Here is a 17,416-nt window from a genome sequence, read left to right as displayed (position 1 = left end):
TGAGTGTTCAAAGCTATTGACTCTTATGTAATACCAAACCAAAACCATGCAACTTAGAAATAAAACATCTACATTTTTAGATGTTATGACCAGCCCGGATCTCAAGATGGCCTCCAGTTTGAGTCAATGGGCCAAGCTCATTGGTGGCTGTACAGAGTTGTGCAGGCTTGCATATCATGTGACCGCTTTGAACAATCAGCGCAAGAGTTGTTAGAGCAAAGCAGAGCGTGCCGAACCAAAAGTTTAAAAAGCCTCAAGTGCGTATGACTTTACTTGGTTATCTGTTGCAGTGTTCTCGCTGGGCTGAGGTTTGAGGATGGCGGTGGGACACCACCGTAGGCGTCGCTAGCAAAAAGTACTTAAAAAAATTTGGCGCTCGATATGGAAAGCCAATATGATCACACTCCTGAGCGGCGTATCAGGGCGTAATTTCCGACGCTTTTACAAAATAAAGCGGAGCTTTTAACGCTGTGCGCCGTAAATGAGCGCCGTAATTTACGCCAGACGGCGCTCCTGAGTGGCGGAGTGTGATCATAATTGGCTTTCCATACGTGAGCAAACAGCACCACGGCGAGCACCCGAACGCGCAAGCGAGCACAGCAGCACCCTAAAATGCCTGCGGCGCGCGCACGGTTATCTGGCGGTATCTTTTCAGCATGGCGGGGCCCCGCGGCAGCATGGCGGCATCTTTTTGGCATGGCGGGTACCCGCCGCAGCATGGCGGGCTGCCATGCCAAAAGCCCTCAGCGAGAACACTGCTGTTGTACACATAAATTACAGTTTTAAAGCAATCGAGTAGGTATTTGTAGAGAACGTTGAATCCATCAATGATCCATCAAGTGACTCTAGGATACTCATTCCAGTCAAAGTTTATGCATAATTTACACAAAGAAAAAACCTTTTTGAATATCTAAAAATGTATTAAACAAAATAAAGGTGCTCATATATATTCTTATTTGTCAAATAAAAAAAATGGTGACATTGGATGAGTTTTTGCCCAGTGTTTTCTGGGGAATTTTCTAGTAACCTAGTTCCTAATTACAAACAGGAAGAGAATTTATAAACCTAAAAAAGTTGCTATTCTGTGCTCTATTTTTGTATTGTTTTTATAATTTTTAGAACAATACAAAATATATTATTATCTTAAAATTTAGTTAGCACTTCATGATCTGAAAATAGGCAGAAATTGCCACAAACCCTGACCTTTGTGAAAGGCCGAACACTAGCACTTTGTTTTTACATTGCGCTCTATGGAAAAATGCTTTCTGGGCAGCAGAGGATTTTTCACAGCATCAGCAATGGACTGGCCACTGTGACACTCATAGTAGGTTTAAGCTAGCAGTATCCTAGTATCCCAGGCACTGCTGAACTTGGTGTGAAAATTAAATCTATTCAAAAATCTTGTATACAAATATAAATGCTAAATTCTTTTATAATTTATACCTTGTGTTATTTATGAACATGAAGGGTGTTTTATTATGATTATCTAGAGTCTAAAGGTAGATGCAGAGGGCATGCTGGAGGGCATGCATCAAATCAGTTTAGCTTGATAATTACACACAAACACATACACACTCACACACACCAAAGGTGAAATTATACAAATGTATAATTACATTTCAACATATTTATTTGTTTACACATTTAGGGGTTGAAAAAGTATTGGAAGTCAAAAATAGTGTAAAGGAGAGGAAAATTTCACAGTCAATGAAGGACGTCATTGCTTAAAGGAGACATATTCAGACTTTATAACCTTTTGAACAGTGTTTCATCATCATTAGTTTACTCAAAGTTGTATTTTGATTGAGTCCTGCATGTTTGAGTTATCCTGTCTGCAACTGAGATTTGGAGTGCTCAGAAAATGGCTGTTTTCACCTACCCCCTATCCCCGCCCACTTATCTATACTAACTTGCGCTTAATTATACTATTTCGACTTCCAGTCATGTACGTAACACACAAAAGGTTCTGGAATCTTTTGGAGCCATTGTTCAAGAATTTGCTTTTTTGGCCTTTAGGCTTTTATTAGACAGGACAGATCAGGATTTGAACTCACAACTCTGAGGCCTCTGCACTTGCCTTAAACACTCGACCACTGGGCAGCACTTAAAACCATTTTTCAACAATAAAACCTGTCCAAATTTGAGGAGCCTCGCAAACACCAGATGATTCATCTCTAAGGGTTATTCCTCTAAAACCAAGTAAATAAAATTCACAACTTTCTACAGTGAAATGCTATAAAAAGGCAGGCTTCTCAGTTCTGCACTTAGTGGTCCCATTTCTATTACCGTACCAAGCCATTTTAGACCAGTTATACAGTTTATAATGAACAAACTGTAGAATAAGGAGCTACATATTTTAGAGTTCATAACTAAGTACTAGAAAAAAAAGCTTAACATGTCTCGTTCAAGCACTGTTGTGTGTGTATGTGTGTGTACACGTGTGTGTATGTGTCTGTGTGTCCGTGTGTGTGTTTGCACGTGTGTGTGTCTGTGTATGTGTCCATGTGTCTGTGTCCGTGTGTGTGTGTGTCCGTGTGTGTGTTTGCACGTGTGTGTGTCTGTGTGTGTGTCCATGTGTCTGTGTCCGTGTGTGTGTGTCTGTGTGGCTGTGTGTGTCCGTGTGTGTGTTTGCACGTGTGTGTGTGTGTGTGTGTGTACGTGTCTGTGTGTGTGTCCGTGTGGCTGTGTGTGTCCGTGTGTGTGTTTGCCTGTGTGTGTGTCCATGTGTCTGTGTCCGTGTCCGTGTGTCTGTATCCGTGTGTGTCCGTGTGGCTGTGTGTGTCCGTTTGCACGTATGTGTGTCTGTGTGTGTGTCCATGTGTCTGTGTGTGTGGGTGTGTCTGTGTGTCCGTGTGGCTGTGTGTTTGTGTGTCTGTGTGTGTGTGTGTCCGTGTGTGTGCGTGTGTGTCCCCGTGTGTGTGTTTGCACGTGTTTTTGCGTGTGTGTGTGTCCATGCATCTGTGTGTGTCCGTGTTTGCACGTGTGTGTGTCCATGTGTCTGTCCGTGTGTCTATGTGTGTGCGTGTGTGTGTCCGTATGTGCGTGTGTTTGTTTGTGTGTCTGTGTGTGTCCGTGTGTTTGTGTGTGTGTCCGTGTGTGTCCATGTGTGTGTGTACGTGTGTCTGTGTGTGTACGTGTGTCTCTGCGTGTGTGTGTCTCTGCGTGTGTGTGTGTGTGTGTGTGTGTGTGAGCATACCTCTCCTCTGCAGACAGCTCCTTCAGCTGGTGTTGGGGTTTGGTGCCTCTCATCTCTCGGATGCTGCCAGCGTACATCTTGGTGCTATAATCCACCGTCTTCTCCCGGGCCACGTCACTGTCATAGCCTACACGAGAGTTGAGACATGCAGCAAAGGCTTTATAAAATGTATTATTATCACCATTAGGAATGTGTATGTTAAATACACATTCCTAATGGTGATAATAATACATTTTATAAAACATTGTCCTTCGGACAAGCTTTTTCTACAAGAAAGATCAAGTCTACCTTAACTTAAACCCACCAACTAACCAACTACTTGTTTGAAGACAGCAAGGTCCAGAGGTCATGCAGGGAGAAGGGAAGGTTTGAAAGAGGTGTGAAGGAAACCATTTTTGTGGGAAAAAACAGAAAATGTGAATAATTTGCTGGTTGCTGACAGCAGAGTGCTCTCACCTTGGTCAAGTGAGAAAGCACGCCAATCAATGCTAATCATTAGGATTGCAATTTCCCAAAACATGTCTAATGGGTTGATAATAATAATTTGCTATAGAATCATGTCATCCAAACAGAGCTCTTTGCTCTCTAAATGCTGGCCTTCTGGTGGTCCCAAGAGTCTCTAAAAGCACAGTAGGAGGTAGAGTGTGTGATGGAATCAGCTCCGGTCCATGTTGAAGAGGCCGACACAGTCTCTTCAATTAAGACCAAGCTTAAAACGTTCCTCTTTGAAATTGCTTATGGTCAGGCCAGTTAGGAACAGAAATATAAAACTACAGTTTCAGCTACGCTGCCCTAGGAGCAACTATGCTGGGGGAAGTATGGCACCTTGAGCACCATCCTCTGCTTCAGACTACTTATTCTATCAAACAATTTTTAAGATTTCATTTAACTTGCAATCTGTTCATTGCCTTTTGTTCTTCTTCTCCCACTTCCCCGCCGGGAGTGGGACAGGCACATCGATGACCTGTGGACCCAGATGCTCCTCTCCTGGAGAAACGGTCTCTACTCCATTTGGACGGTTCTTCTTCTGCCTGGAAGAACTGGTTCTCCTCCTGAGTGGCTCCAGCTCCACTGTCTATCTGGCGTCCGGCTGTCCGTCTGAGGGAGTCTGATCCCTCCTTCACTGTGGAACTCCTCCAGGTTTCTACTTTTTTCCCCAAAGAAGTTTGGTAGTTTTTCCTGGCCGAGAAGGAGAGTCTAAGGACACGGGATGCTGGGACATTGCCAAGTCCCTATGAACATTGTTTATTCCGTTTTTCACTGTCGCCCCTCGAGGCAACTACTGTTGTGATTTTGGGCGTTACAAAAATAAATGTTATTGAAAAAGGCAGGGCAAATTCAGGGTAAAACTCGATTGCCGGATTGAAGTTGAAACTTAAATTAAAATCCTTGTCTAGATGACGAACTTGATGGACCACATCTGGATGAATGAAGGATTACACTGATGTATTTATAATAATGGATTAGTTATTTGGTAAAAGTCATGTGTACTGACCTCCATCCTCCTCCGTGTCATCATCAGACTCTTCGCTGTCCACCAGAGGTCGGTTGTCCCGAAACAGAGGCCCATCCCCATCTGCTATGACCCCGCCCCCTCGCTCCCTGGTCCAGATCATGAGGGCAGTGTCAGCCCCGCCCACAGTGAGGAGGGCGGAGTCATCCTGAGCCCACCGTACATTGGTCACCTGAGCACTGTGGCCAACATACTTCTTAAACCGAGCAAACTGACCCTGGCACAAGAAAGACACAAAAACTCAAATCAGACAAAAATGAATTAATTCTGAATAGTTGGGTTAATTCCCCCGTTTAACATCATTTTAGTGTGTCTTCATTGGCACATTTGTATCCTGTTAAGGGGTTTTACCCATTTTTATCATTTTTAAAGATCATTTCTGATGATGTTTTTGGTTACAAACCTTAGTTACAGAGTCTTAACAAGGACACCTCCGTTTCTATCATTGTTGACATTTCTGTGTGATTAGTTCTGTCTATACATCACATTACTGTGATGTATACAGTAACATACTGTTATAGAATTTGTCCTTCTCCAACATTATCAGTTTCCTTGGTCTCACAGAAGCTGTATGCTATGCACTTCTCTTTGCTCTTAGCTTCTAATTAAACCTCCTTTTGTGGAAGCGCTAGTCATGCTTGTTACATCTTCAGGTCGCCGGGGCTCAGACTGATGGTAAATAAACTTCTCCCGCCTCTCCTTTCAACTCTAACTCCTCTAACACTTAGTTTGACTCATATCTTCTAAAATTTGTTTGAATATTTTAAATGCCCATCATTATACGATTTACAAATTTGCTACTTATGCATGTACTGTTTGCACTCTTTTATTTCTTGTTTTTAATTTAATTTAATTTAAGGTAATTTATAATTGCTTGATTCTGTTAATCCACTTGAGTTTTGACTGAAACTAATAATTTTGAGATCTTTATTATTTTTATAGTCATGAAGGTAATAAAAAGTAAATACCATTTCTGAAATGGTATTTACTTTTTATGTAAAATGGGCTACAGAAATATTAAAACATTTAATTTTGTATTTTTGGTCATAACTGAAGTGGTTCAATTGTTTCAAGGGAAAAAAGATTAAAAAAACCCCAAATCTACTTACTTTTTTGTAAAACTACACCAATGTATTTTCTAACAGGGCACAAGGGTTAAAAGCTAGCAATAAAGGTGTTGTGTGGTATTCTTACTCGGACGGGATAGCTGAAGAGTTTGAGGAAGCCAAAGTCGTCCCCTGTGGCCAGCAGTGCTTTGTCCCGGGTGAGAGAGGCAGCGTTGATGTCGGTGATGTCACTGTGAGTCGGCCATATTCCCTCACAGCTCGGACCCAACACACACGTCCAGCTCGCCCACTCCATCCTCTCCAGCTGCACACACACACACACACACACACACACACACACACACACACGCACGCACGCACGCACGCACGCAAATGTACATTGAAAAGAAGGAAAATGCATGCATTGATCAATTTAAATACAATTTAATAATCTCCATCTTTATTTGGTTTATGCGTTTTACACCCACCTCGACATTTCGGATAGTTTGCCTCTTCCCTCTCGGCGCTTCAAAGAAAAGCTGTTCTTTGGCTCCAGAGTTCACCTGCAGCAGTTTACCTGAAACATGCAAGCATTTAACAATATTAAAATATGTTGATATTTTGAATAGCATGTTCTCCTTTGCAGTTCCACATTTCTTTCAAAAGGCAATGTGGCAAGAGTTTTCTGGCCCAAGATGGTGCCGCTGAAGGCTGCCTTGGCCCCTCTGCTTTTTCTGCATCATCATCACCCGGGACCTCAAGTGGGAGCCCACCATCAAGAAGGCCCAGCAGAGGATGTACTTCCTGCGGCAGCTGAGGAAAGCAAAGCTGCCAGCGGAGATGATGGTGCAGTTATACACGGCCATCATTGAGTCCATCCTCACCTCCTCCATCACCGTGTGGTACGCTGGAGCCACAGCCAGGGACAAACAGAGACTGTAGCGCATTGTGCGTTTTGCTGAGAAGGTGATCAGCTGCAGACTTACATCTCTGCAGGACCTGTACGTCTCCAGGGCTCTGGGACGTGCAGGTCGGATCACCGCCGACCCTTCTCACCCTGGACACGGACTCTTTGAGCCACTCCCCTCAGGTAGGAGGCCACTCCCCTCAAGCAGGAGGCTACGGTCCATCCGGACCAGAACCTCCCGTCACAAGAACAGTTTCTTTCCCTCTGCTGTTGGACTCATGAACACTGCTTAAGCACTTTGCACTCACTGCACTGTTCACTTCTTATTGCACTATATATTTTATTTATGTACGTACATATCAAGCCTATTTTTAACATTATTTTAACTTTACTTACTTATTTTGTATATATCTGGTAGCTATTCATTGTTCATTGTTTTGTATTCATTGTTCATTGTTTTGTTGTTTGTGTTGCATCGAATCACCAGAACGAGTTCCTATGTTTGTGAATTTTTGTTCATCGACAATGGCAATAAACCTTATTCTGATTCTGAGAGAAACATCCAAAAAACAAGACTGACACCAGATATAAGTTGAAAAAGCATCAGAGCAAGTGTAAATAGTAGGGCTGGGAAAACTATCGTGTTAATGCAATGCGTCATTTTTTTTTGTGTTCAAATTAATTGACATATTGATTAATTCGACCCTCCTCCATGCTCGTGTGAGCGCCCACGTGTGTGTCCCCCCTCTACCGTACTGACCCCCTCCATCCGTGTGTAGTACTACACAGTGTAGCACACACTACATCTGCGACCCGCGGCGTGCAATACACATGTGGCTTATGCAGGGAAACTCTCTCCAGCCGCTGCCTGACTCGCGGTTCATTTTTATGCTGAATGATCTTCCATTTGTATTAAACAGATCGTTCAGTGAGTCAGTTAAATGCAACACGGAGAAGACGAGCTTCACTGTGAATTATATATATTTTTTCATTTTTCATTATTATTATTATTATTATTTTGTTGGGACAGTGTATGTTAATGAACATACATGTCTCAAAAAACTAACCACGCCCTTCCCTGCTTAGCTTCCAAGCTCTGACAAGATCGGGCATTGACACTGGTCTGGCCACTTCAGGATGATCTGCTGTGAGCTTAGACCTCACAGGCAGCAGCAATGGCAGCACCTGCTTGTGTTGAATAAATGGCATACAATAATTGATGGGCCTAATTTGATTTCTTCATAGGCCTGTCAGGCTGAATGGACAAACACACAGACTATTATGAACAGCTTTGTCATTGAAGACAGTGTAAAAGTGTTAAAGTATGCAATGCAAAAAAGAATGTGATAACTGCGATTAACTATTTTTTGTTAGATGTGAGATTAATTTGTTTTTTAATCGATTCCAGCCCCTAGTAAATAGTAAAGGGCCAACATCCTCTGATATTTCTCATTTGTTTGGAAACATTGTTCTTGGAAAGCATTTAAGGATTCACAATAGCAATGACAGAGTGCAGACCTCGGACGTCCCAGTCGACGTGTGTGATGTAGCTGGATGCTCCTTTGCATGTGCCCACACGTTTACTGCTCAGGACGTTATAGATGTCCACAAAACTGTCGTGTGAAGCAACTGCCAGGTATTTCCCAGTGTCTGCACAAACAGAAAAAAATTGGGCCGTAAAACCATATGCAGTGGAAAGTTTGTCAATTGTATTCGTTTGAATAAGGGGAAATATTATGCAAAATTACTTTATCAAGCTTTTAACCTCATTACAACAGTGTTTCCTCATCTTGAGTTAATGTATTTTCAATGTATTTTGATTATTCTTGCATGTTTGAGCTAATCCTGTATCGTCTTGCAATTGATGCTCGAGTGCTCAGAAAATTCCTGTTTTCACCCTTATCCCCGCCCACATCCCTGTACTTAGTTGTGTTTATTTAAAACATTAAGACAGAGTGATACATGTACTGTTGTAAAATGCTATGTATCCATTTGTAAGTTCCAATCTGCTGCTTGTTACAGTGAAATGTCACTATGAGGAGTCGGGGCTTATTAGATCTGCAGTTTTGAACAGGAAGTCAATGGACCTGTTTCTCTTACTAAGACAGCTTTTAGATCAATTGCATATTACATTGAACAAAATGTTCAATACTAAAAAAACGCAAAAGCATAATGTCTCCTTTAAAAAAGGTATCATCTACACAGATAAAAATAAATAATTTTACCTGGGCTGAAGCAAATGTCAGAAATGGCGTCTCGTCTGTGGTGGAAGCTGATCAGATCCTCCAGAGTGTCTGCATTCACCACCAGCACCCCTCCATCATTCAGCCCCACAGCCAAGGCCTTCCCATCCGGGGAGAAGGCACAGCAGCGGCCACCTGGACGGAGCACAAATCTCACATTCACCTGCACCTCCTGGAAATTAGCTAAATTAGATAGTGTCCCATCCACACAGAAGGCAAGGCAAGGCAAGGCAAGTTTATTTGTAGAGCACATTTCATACACAAGGCAATTCAAAGTGCTTCACACAGCAGGAAAAATGCATTTAAATCACAAAGAAATTACAGAAATACAATAAAATTAACTAAATTAAAAATTATCAATCCAACTGATTTTCTAAACTAATAAAATCACAAACAAAAGAGAAGAGTGCAAAAAAAAAAAAATCCCTTCAGTCATATGCGCAGCTAAACAAAACTGTTTTTAGCTTAGATTTGAACATTGTCAGAGTAGAAGCCTGTCTCACATCTTCAGGAAGACTGTTCCAGATTTTAGCTGCATAAAACTGAAATGCAGATTCCCCATGTTTTGTCCTGACTCTGGGCACCCGCAGGAGGCCGGTCCCTGAGGTCCTCAGAGTCCGAGATGGTTCATATGGCACTAACATATCCAAGATGTACTTTGGTGCTAGGCCATGGAGAGACTTGTACACAAGCAGAGCTGCTTTAAAGTCTATTCTCTGAGCCACAGGGAGCCAGTGCAGAGACCTGAGAACAGGACTAATGTGATCATACTTCCTGGTTCTAGTCAGGACCCGAGCAGCAGCGTTCTGGATGTACTGCAGCTGTTTTACAGCTCGTTTGGAGAGACCAGTGAGCAGGCCGTTACAGTAGTCTAATCTACTGGAGACAAACGCGTGGATAAGTCTCTCTAAATCTGGTTTTGACACTATATTTTTGATTTTGGCAATGTTTTTTAGATGGTAAAAAGCTGCTGATGTTATTGATTTGACGTGGCTATTAAAGTTCAAGTCTGAGTCCATTATTACCCCCAGATTTCTAATTTGGTTTGTAGGTTTTAGAGCGAGACTCTGGAGGTGACCGCTAACACTTTCTCTTTGTTTCTGTGGGCCAAAAACGATTATTTCAGTCTTGTCTGAGTTCAGCTGGAGAAAGTTGTTTTGCATCCACAAACTGATCTGTTGGATGCAGTGACAGAGTGAATCTACTGGTCCATAGTCACCTGCCGATAGTGAAACATAGATCTGAGTGTCATCTGCATAATTGTGATAGGCAGCATGTAGAGGTTGAACAGAAGGGGACCCAGGACTGACCCTTGGGGCACTCCACAGGTCAGGGTCATGTGGTCTGAGACACAGCTACCAATTTCAACAAAGTACTTCCTGTCTTCCAGATAGGACCTTAACCAGTTTAGGGCAGTGCCAGTGATGCCCACCCAGTCCTCTAGTCTCTGTAAGAGGATCCCATGATCGACAGTGTCAAAAGCAGCACTCAGATCTAACAGAATTAAGACTGAGGCTTTGCCCGTGTCAGTGTTCAGGCGGATGTCATTTGTCACCTTGACAAGAGCAGTCTCAGTGCTGTGATGAGGTCTAAAACCTGACTGAAAAACATCAAATGAGTTGTTTATTAAGAGGAAATCTGTGAGCTGTTGGTAAACAACCTTTTCAAGGACTTTGCCCCAAAATGGCAGATTAGAGATGGGCCGGTAATGACTCAGTACTGCGGCATCAAGACTGCTCTTCTTTAGGAGAGGCTTTATGACCGCAGTTTTCAAAGACATTGGGAATGTTCCAGATTGAAGCGACATGTTAACTATGTGAGTGAGTGGTGCTAACAAACTGTTCAGCACAGACTTTAGAAATGTGCCCTGACCGAATCATCATTTCTCCACGGCGCCTTCTGCTTATTTTTAACCATTTTAGCCTTTATAGGGGCGATGGTGTCCAGAACATTCAAAACACTAGATGTAACAGAGTTCAACAAATCATTTACATTAGAACATGAGACATTTTCAAAGTTTATCATTTCCATAAACAGTGCACCTGTGCCATCACTTATGTTTCTCCTCTGACCAACTGCAGGACCAACGGGAGGTTTGGGAGAAACAGACAGGTCAAAGAAGACACAGAAATGATCAGACAGAGCAACATCGACATTTGAAATATTTACCCCCTTTGTAATTATGAGATCTAGAGTGTGTCCTTTGCTGTGGGTGGGGCCTCTCACATGCTGAGTCTTACTCAGCATGTGAAGGTTTCAAGGACAGCATCAAGCTCTTTAGCGTTTCTGTCACAAATATTATCAACATGCACATTGAAATCACCTGAAGGGCACCAAATATTGACCAAACACTAATCATTTACAGCTGTGAGTCAATTTTTAAACAGAGATCTAAACTGATTTTTTACAGAACCTTGAACATATAAAGCCACATTTCAACTGGTTTATTTTGGAGCGGATCTGGCTCACTTTGGCTCCTGGTACCCTTTTGAACAAGATAAAAGGATAAGAGAGAACGATGCAGACTCGAGTGAAAACAAGATGACAAAAAGCAGATACAAACTGAAGATTATAATTTCTCACCAAATGTTGACTTGATCTTGTGATAAATCCACAGACTTAGCAAACAAAGCTAGCACATTCTAGCATGAGCGTTACTGGTTTATCGATACAGAATTAGCAAATCAAGATAGAACATATTATATTTACAGTTAATAATGCATCCAAACCCAATGCATTACATTAAGAGATGTTCAAACACAGCATAGTGGCACAGAGAAGTGAAATAAAAAAACATATGCACTGACCTCTCTTGAGCTTGCGCACGGCGACCATGCGGTGGTTGGCAGACGTCTCCCACAGTCGGAGGGTCTTGTCGTCGCTGACAGTGGCACAGATGGGGAGCAGAGTGTGAGCCGCCAGACCCCACACCTCCCCCTCCATGTGACCCTGAACACACAGACATTACACAACGACACATTCAGACATGCCCTGTGTAGAGATTTGTGGTCTCAAAGGGGGCACTGGCCAAAGCTCTACACAATATTTCATATTAAATCTAAATGAAATACTACTAGGTATAGAATGCAATATATAAAACAAGGAGATGAAATCCAAGATATCTTTTGGAATGAAATATGGTCTTATGGGTCAGCTGCACAGAAACAAGCTGGCGTTTTGTACAATATGACATAGATCACATTTATGTTCGCCGCAGCCATGTTAAAGTCGCCATAAATCAAGTGTAATGGACGTTTGGAGACTGTGTGTCTCAGAAGTCATCGATCTGCAGCAGACGACCCTCACCATGGCAACAGGTGGCTAGGCTAGGCAATGCAAGTTTTTTGTAGAGCAAAATTAAGATAAGCCTTTATTTGTCCCACAATGGGGAAATTCGAGTCTTGCAACACTTTGTGTTACAGAAGGTACAGAAGTAAATTATAAAAAACAGATAACTTATAAAAAACGTATCCCCTTAGGCTAACGCCAAAGTACATTTCATGTATTTTTCTTCTGTAGAAATGAAGGCTGCAATACTATTTTGATAATGGTACCGTAATGGACTATACATTATACTCTAAAACACAAACAAAAAGACCTTTTATAACAAAGTAACATTATTCAATGAAAATGTCAAAAAATAATAAACTACTTTGAATTATCAATAATTTTATTCCTAAAGATTCTACATCTAGAAGCCTTCAGTCACCATATCTCAACCACTTTTGGTTAAAAAATGGACTAAAAGATAATAATACTAATCATTGCAGCCCTAATAGACATAACATATACATTAATATGCAGTGCCAAACGGGCATCAAAAATATTGACATTGTTTTAAAGCAATATACTTCTTTTAAGGTTGTTAAACATACCTGCACTAAGATTATCAGGGGACGGAAATTGCAACACTCTAAACTAAATCAAGGGATTTACCATAATTCCAACTAAACATATAGTATTTTTAATGCACTATATATTGAGTATGTGACTTTGTGCCACAAGTGGTAGAAAAAGAATGAATTAAAGCCGCGGAGCGGCGATGATGGCTCTCGCCTCCCGCACGACCGCTTTCCCGTCTGTCCATATTTTCTGCTGCGTTTTGCGGCATACCAAACGAAGCTCAGTAAGGGATCTTCTCAAAAATGGGTTGAAGCTGAAAAGACGTAATTTTTTCCGTCTCTCTCTGGACCCCCTCCCCCTCTCAAAAGACGAAAGACTGGCTTCACATAAAATGTTAACGCGTTGATAAAACGATAGTAGCTTGATAGACCCTGCTCACCTTTAGTTCCTGAACATCCTTTGGTATGTTTATCAGTAGAAGTTATGAATTCTTCAAATAATGTCACCTGTTGCGCATGTTTTTTTACTCAATCCACATGGGCCGCGCACGGGCCGCACCCGCCGCCTAATGTTGGCCTAATGCTCGTTGCTGAGAGAGTTTTTTAGCATTTCAAAACAATTACTGCCACAACGATGTATTGAAGTTTCAAAGCAACAAAAAGACGAAATGTACGTTCAACCCCCCCCCTAATAATTCTAATGCGGCTCGAGAGGAAATGTCCCATCCAAATAAAAGCGGAAGTGAAGGCATTCATTGCGCCCCTGCTGGCCAATTGTGAAAATACACAATATCTGCAATGCACTTTTTTCATGGCGTCTTGAGGAGAATATAAACCATGAGTTTCAAACAAATCAGACAATGTTGAGTTTTTCACACAATGGGTAATGGGTAGGGGGCGCTATAGAGTAAATTTGTTACATTGGTATTTATTTCCAATCAGACCATAAAAACACATTAGTGAGTGAAATATGAGCTCCGTAAATCATTTCCAATAGGCGTGACTTGTCACTAAGCCTTTTTTGAGGGCGTGTTATGCAGAGACCGTAAAGAATATCAACATTCTTTTGGATATTTATTAAATTTCAATGTCTTTAGATGCAAAAGGTGTTGTTTTGAACTTGATCGGACAAAAACCTAGGACAAGTACGATTTTGAAAAAAAAAAGTCAAGCGTGAAGGTGCCACTTTGATTCGACATGGCTGACTTCCTGTTTATCATAGAGCGATGCTGCCAGGTGTGTTTTACTCGTCAAAGGTCAGAGGTCAAAGGTAGCTCTATCACTGTCCCAAGTCTCATGTGCCAAGGCAAAAGATTAAGAGTTTCATGTTTTTTCTTTTTTGAACTAGCGACGGGTGTTCTCGCAACATCCATTATCGGAGTTCGGGCCGAGCCGATCGCGTCTATGTCCCCATGTGTGACATTCATCAATGTTAGGGGGTCAAAAATGCCCGAGTTGTGGCAAAATTTTACCATTCATAAGAAACCATGGCAAGAACAATGTCTCGATCCATTCCATTCTGGAATTCTCGAGCCAATGAAGGAATATTGTGTATGTGTTTTACATACAAAACCATCATTACTCACAGGCCAAAGCAGCCTTCAAGAGTGGAGTGGATATTTAGCACTTTATCTTCTCCAGTCTATCCTACATGTGGGGCCCAAGAGACCTTTACCTGAACCAACAACGTCATGGGGCCCGTCTTGTCAATCTCCAGAACCTCTCCATTTTTGGTCCCTACGAGAATGTGGCCATGACCCAACGTGATGGCTCTGATGGACGGGTTGTCCTCCAGCAGCAGCCCTGGAACCAAAAAGTACTGTATTAGTGTTTAAGATTCCCTTCTTGCAGTAACTAAGCACATTATAATCCTGTGACTGCAAGTGGAGTCATCTACCACCTGGGGGCAGTGCTACACAATTTCATCTGCGGTGGTTTATTATAGTAAAATAATTAAATGTGTTACTTAAATTCAAGTACAAATACAGCAACATAATTATTAAACTTATGTATATGAAAAGCTACTTATAAAGTAAAAAGGCAAAAGTATTTCGATTTTGAGAACCATTAAGGCCCCAAATATAGAGATCTTGATAAAGAATGGTAGTCAGATACAACTAAATAGAGTCCATCATTTTCCTGATCATTTTCATTATATACTGTATTGTTGTTAGCTCAAAGCCAAGACTTCAACTCAAAACATTTCACCATAAACATGCCCAGAAAGAAACACATCACCCATTTCACCACGTCTCAAATCACAAGAAAAAATACTTTTCAGTTCAGTCCAAAACTCTAGTGCAGTAGAAAGTACAAACACCTGCTCTCAAATGTAAAAGTATAACGTATCCGCTGAAGATTTACTAAAATAAAGTACAGATTTTCTGTACTAATGTACAGTACTTTTACTTTTGTACTTAAAATAGTAATATTATATGTTCTAAATATGAAAATATTGTGTACTGTGTATAAGTCACCTGGGTGAATAAAAAAAAAAACATGATTTTGAGGATTAGAAATGTTTTTTATAATCATTTAAGAACTCCTTTTATATACATGTACATTTGCACACCATGCCACCTTCTGTACAAAGATCAATACTGTGTTAAATGTTATATATTGTGTACCTTTAGATCCAGGAGACAGGGCCGCTCTCTTTATGGCGTAGGTTTTCAGGCAGCGATCAAACATGTCGTCCCACAGCTCCACCACTCCATCCTTTCCTCCTGTCACAAATCCCTGACAAGACAGGAATCACTGCGAGTTATGAACACGTTATGAAACATCTCATCATTCTTCTTCATCATTCTGCTGTCAGATGTGCTTTCTCTTCTCTCTAATTCTTTACAACCGAGGTTGATTCTATTATATTTGGTGGACACGGACACAAAGCCTTTTTCAGGCCGCCCAAGGAATCAGTGAATGGTTCACATGTTGTTGGTCAATATAGTAGGCCGATATTTTTATGTAATTGTATTTATTTATGAATTATTATTATATCATATTATTCCAGCATCACTGGAATAGGTCACCTGCACCCCCTAATGGGAGTAATGAGTAGAAATGGAAACAGAAGAGCGAAAATATGACATGCATGGTTCCACAATTATGCAATACATTATTCATATCCGAGATACATATATTCTTTATTATTTTTATTATAAATTATTATTCATTTACACACAAAAATATAATTCTCCTTAAAATATATGTGTGGGTCTTGCCTTAGATTTTAAGATCTAAACGACCTCCATTTAGGTGCTGCTGTTTTGCCTGGTATGTTCCATCTCCAGGGAGACAAGTAGGAGACTTCACTTTAGCCATTTATTATTTTTTTTAACAATAAAAACACCTTATTGAATAAATGACAGATTGACACCATACTGTGGAACATTGCAGGGAAAGAAATTACATTTTTATTAGACAAGCATGTGACCTCCACCAGGGGTTTTATGTACGAAAACCCATTTTGCTGCCTGAAACTTTAAAACCAAGTATCTCAGAACAAGCCAAAAAAAGACTGAACGAGGTAATTACTAAAAAGATAAAATTCCCTGTGCTTGCTCACTTTGTCCAGGGAGAACATGGCAAAGACAGGTCCGTCGTGGGCTTTGACGGTCTTGAGCAGCACCGGTTCCTTCCAGATGTACACGTCTCCTGTGGCAGCTCCAGAGAACACTAACGCATCAGTGCGACCATAGCACACGGACATCATGGTCTCGGGACGTCCCACACTCCTGAATGCACCACGCCGGTATGTCAGACCGCCTCCTGCACAGCACACGGGTAAAGGGGTAATGGAGGGTACAGAGGGTACAGCGGGTACAGAGGGTAAGGAGGGTAAATGAGGCAAGGAGGGTAAAGAGGGTAAAGAGGGCAAAGATGGTAAGGAGGGTAAGGAGGGTAAGGAGGGCAAGGAGGGTAAAGAGGGTAAGGCGGGCAAGAAGGGCAAGGAGGATAAAGATGGCAAGGAGGGTAAAGAGGGTGAGGAGGACAAGGAGGGTAAAGAGGGTAAGGAGGGTAAGAAGGGTAAGGAGGGTACAGAGGGTAAGGAGGGTACAGAGTGTAAGGAGGGTACAGAGGGTAAGGAGGGTACAGAGGGTAAGGAGGGTAAAGAGGGTAAGGAAGGTAAGGAGGGTACAGAGGGTAATGAGTGTAAGGAGGGTACAGAGGGTACAGAATGTAAGGAGGGTAAAGAGGGTAAGGAGGGTACAGAGGGTAAGGAGGGTACAGAGTGTAAGGAGGGTAAGGAGGGTAAGGAGGGTAGAGAGGGTAGAGAGGGTAAGGAGGGTAGAGAGTATACTGAGTAATGATGAATAGCATTTTGTGACATGAATACTGCGTTTCTTTCTTTCCCCCAAAGCAGACCGTGGTATCTTCAGACAGATGTACCTGTGTGCTGCCAGAACCTGATGTGCTTGATTCCCACAGTCACCAGTTTGTCCATGAGGAGAGGATTACACTTCACCACAAAGATCTTATCCTTGTGACCCCTTTAAAGAGAAAAGCAGATATCACTTTACACGTATCTAGATTTGTATCTCTATATATTTAGTGGCATTAGAGCTGAAGTGTAATTTCAGTCCTAGTTTGCTATCATGAGTCAAATGAATACCAGTAGGGCAAACCAGTGAAATATTATCTGCTGATATTAATACTAAAAATATAT

At 41.6% G+C, this 17,416-nt stretch overlaps 1 protein-coding gene across 4 annotated transcripts in view; it reads right to left on the bottom strand.

Moving 5' to 3' along the window:
* Positions 1-17,416, bottom strand: part of LOC140351606 (echinoderm microtubule-associated protein-like 6) — a 108,832-nt gene that overhangs the window by 22,506 nt on the left and 68,910 nt on the right. For all 4 annotated transcript variants that reach the window (XM_072437498.1, XM_072437501.1, XM_072437499.1 and 1 more), the window contains exons 19-29: positions 17,140-17,240; positions 16,316-16,518; positions 15,375-15,486; positions 14,423-14,550; positions 11,713-11,854; positions 8,888-9,040; positions 8,181-8,312; positions 6,244-6,332; positions 5,904-6,080; positions 4,692-4,926; positions 3,197-3,323 (exon numbers count right to left, since the gene is read on the bottom strand). In XM_072437498.1, coding sequence (XP_072293599.1) covers positions 3,197-3,323; positions 4,692-4,926; positions 5,904-6,080; positions 6,244-6,332; positions 8,181-8,312; positions 8,888-9,040; positions 11,713-11,854; positions 14,423-14,550; positions 15,375-15,486; positions 16,316-16,518; positions 17,140-17,240 — 1,599 coding nt within the window. The remainder of the gene's footprint in view (positions 1-3,196; positions 3,324-4,691; positions 4,927-5,903; positions 6,081-6,243; positions 6,333-8,180; positions 8,313-8,887; positions 9,041-11,712; positions 11,855-14,422; positions 14,551-15,374; positions 15,487-16,315; positions 16,519-17,139; positions 17,241-17,416) is intronic.

The sequence above is a fragment of the Eucyclogobius newberryi genome, unplaced genomic scaffold, assembly GCF_026437365.1.
Source record: "Eucyclogobius newberryi isolate DKJ021-1_F unplaced genomic scaffold, fEucNew1.0.hap1 SCAF_8, whole genome shotgun sequence".
Classification (NCBI taxonomy): Eukaryota; Metazoa; Chordata; class Actinopteri; order Gobiiformes; family Gobiidae; genus Eucyclogobius; species Eucyclogobius newberryi.
The sequence above is the reverse complement of the archived record's forward strand: the minus strand, read 5'-3'. Positions and strand labels throughout refer to the sequence as shown.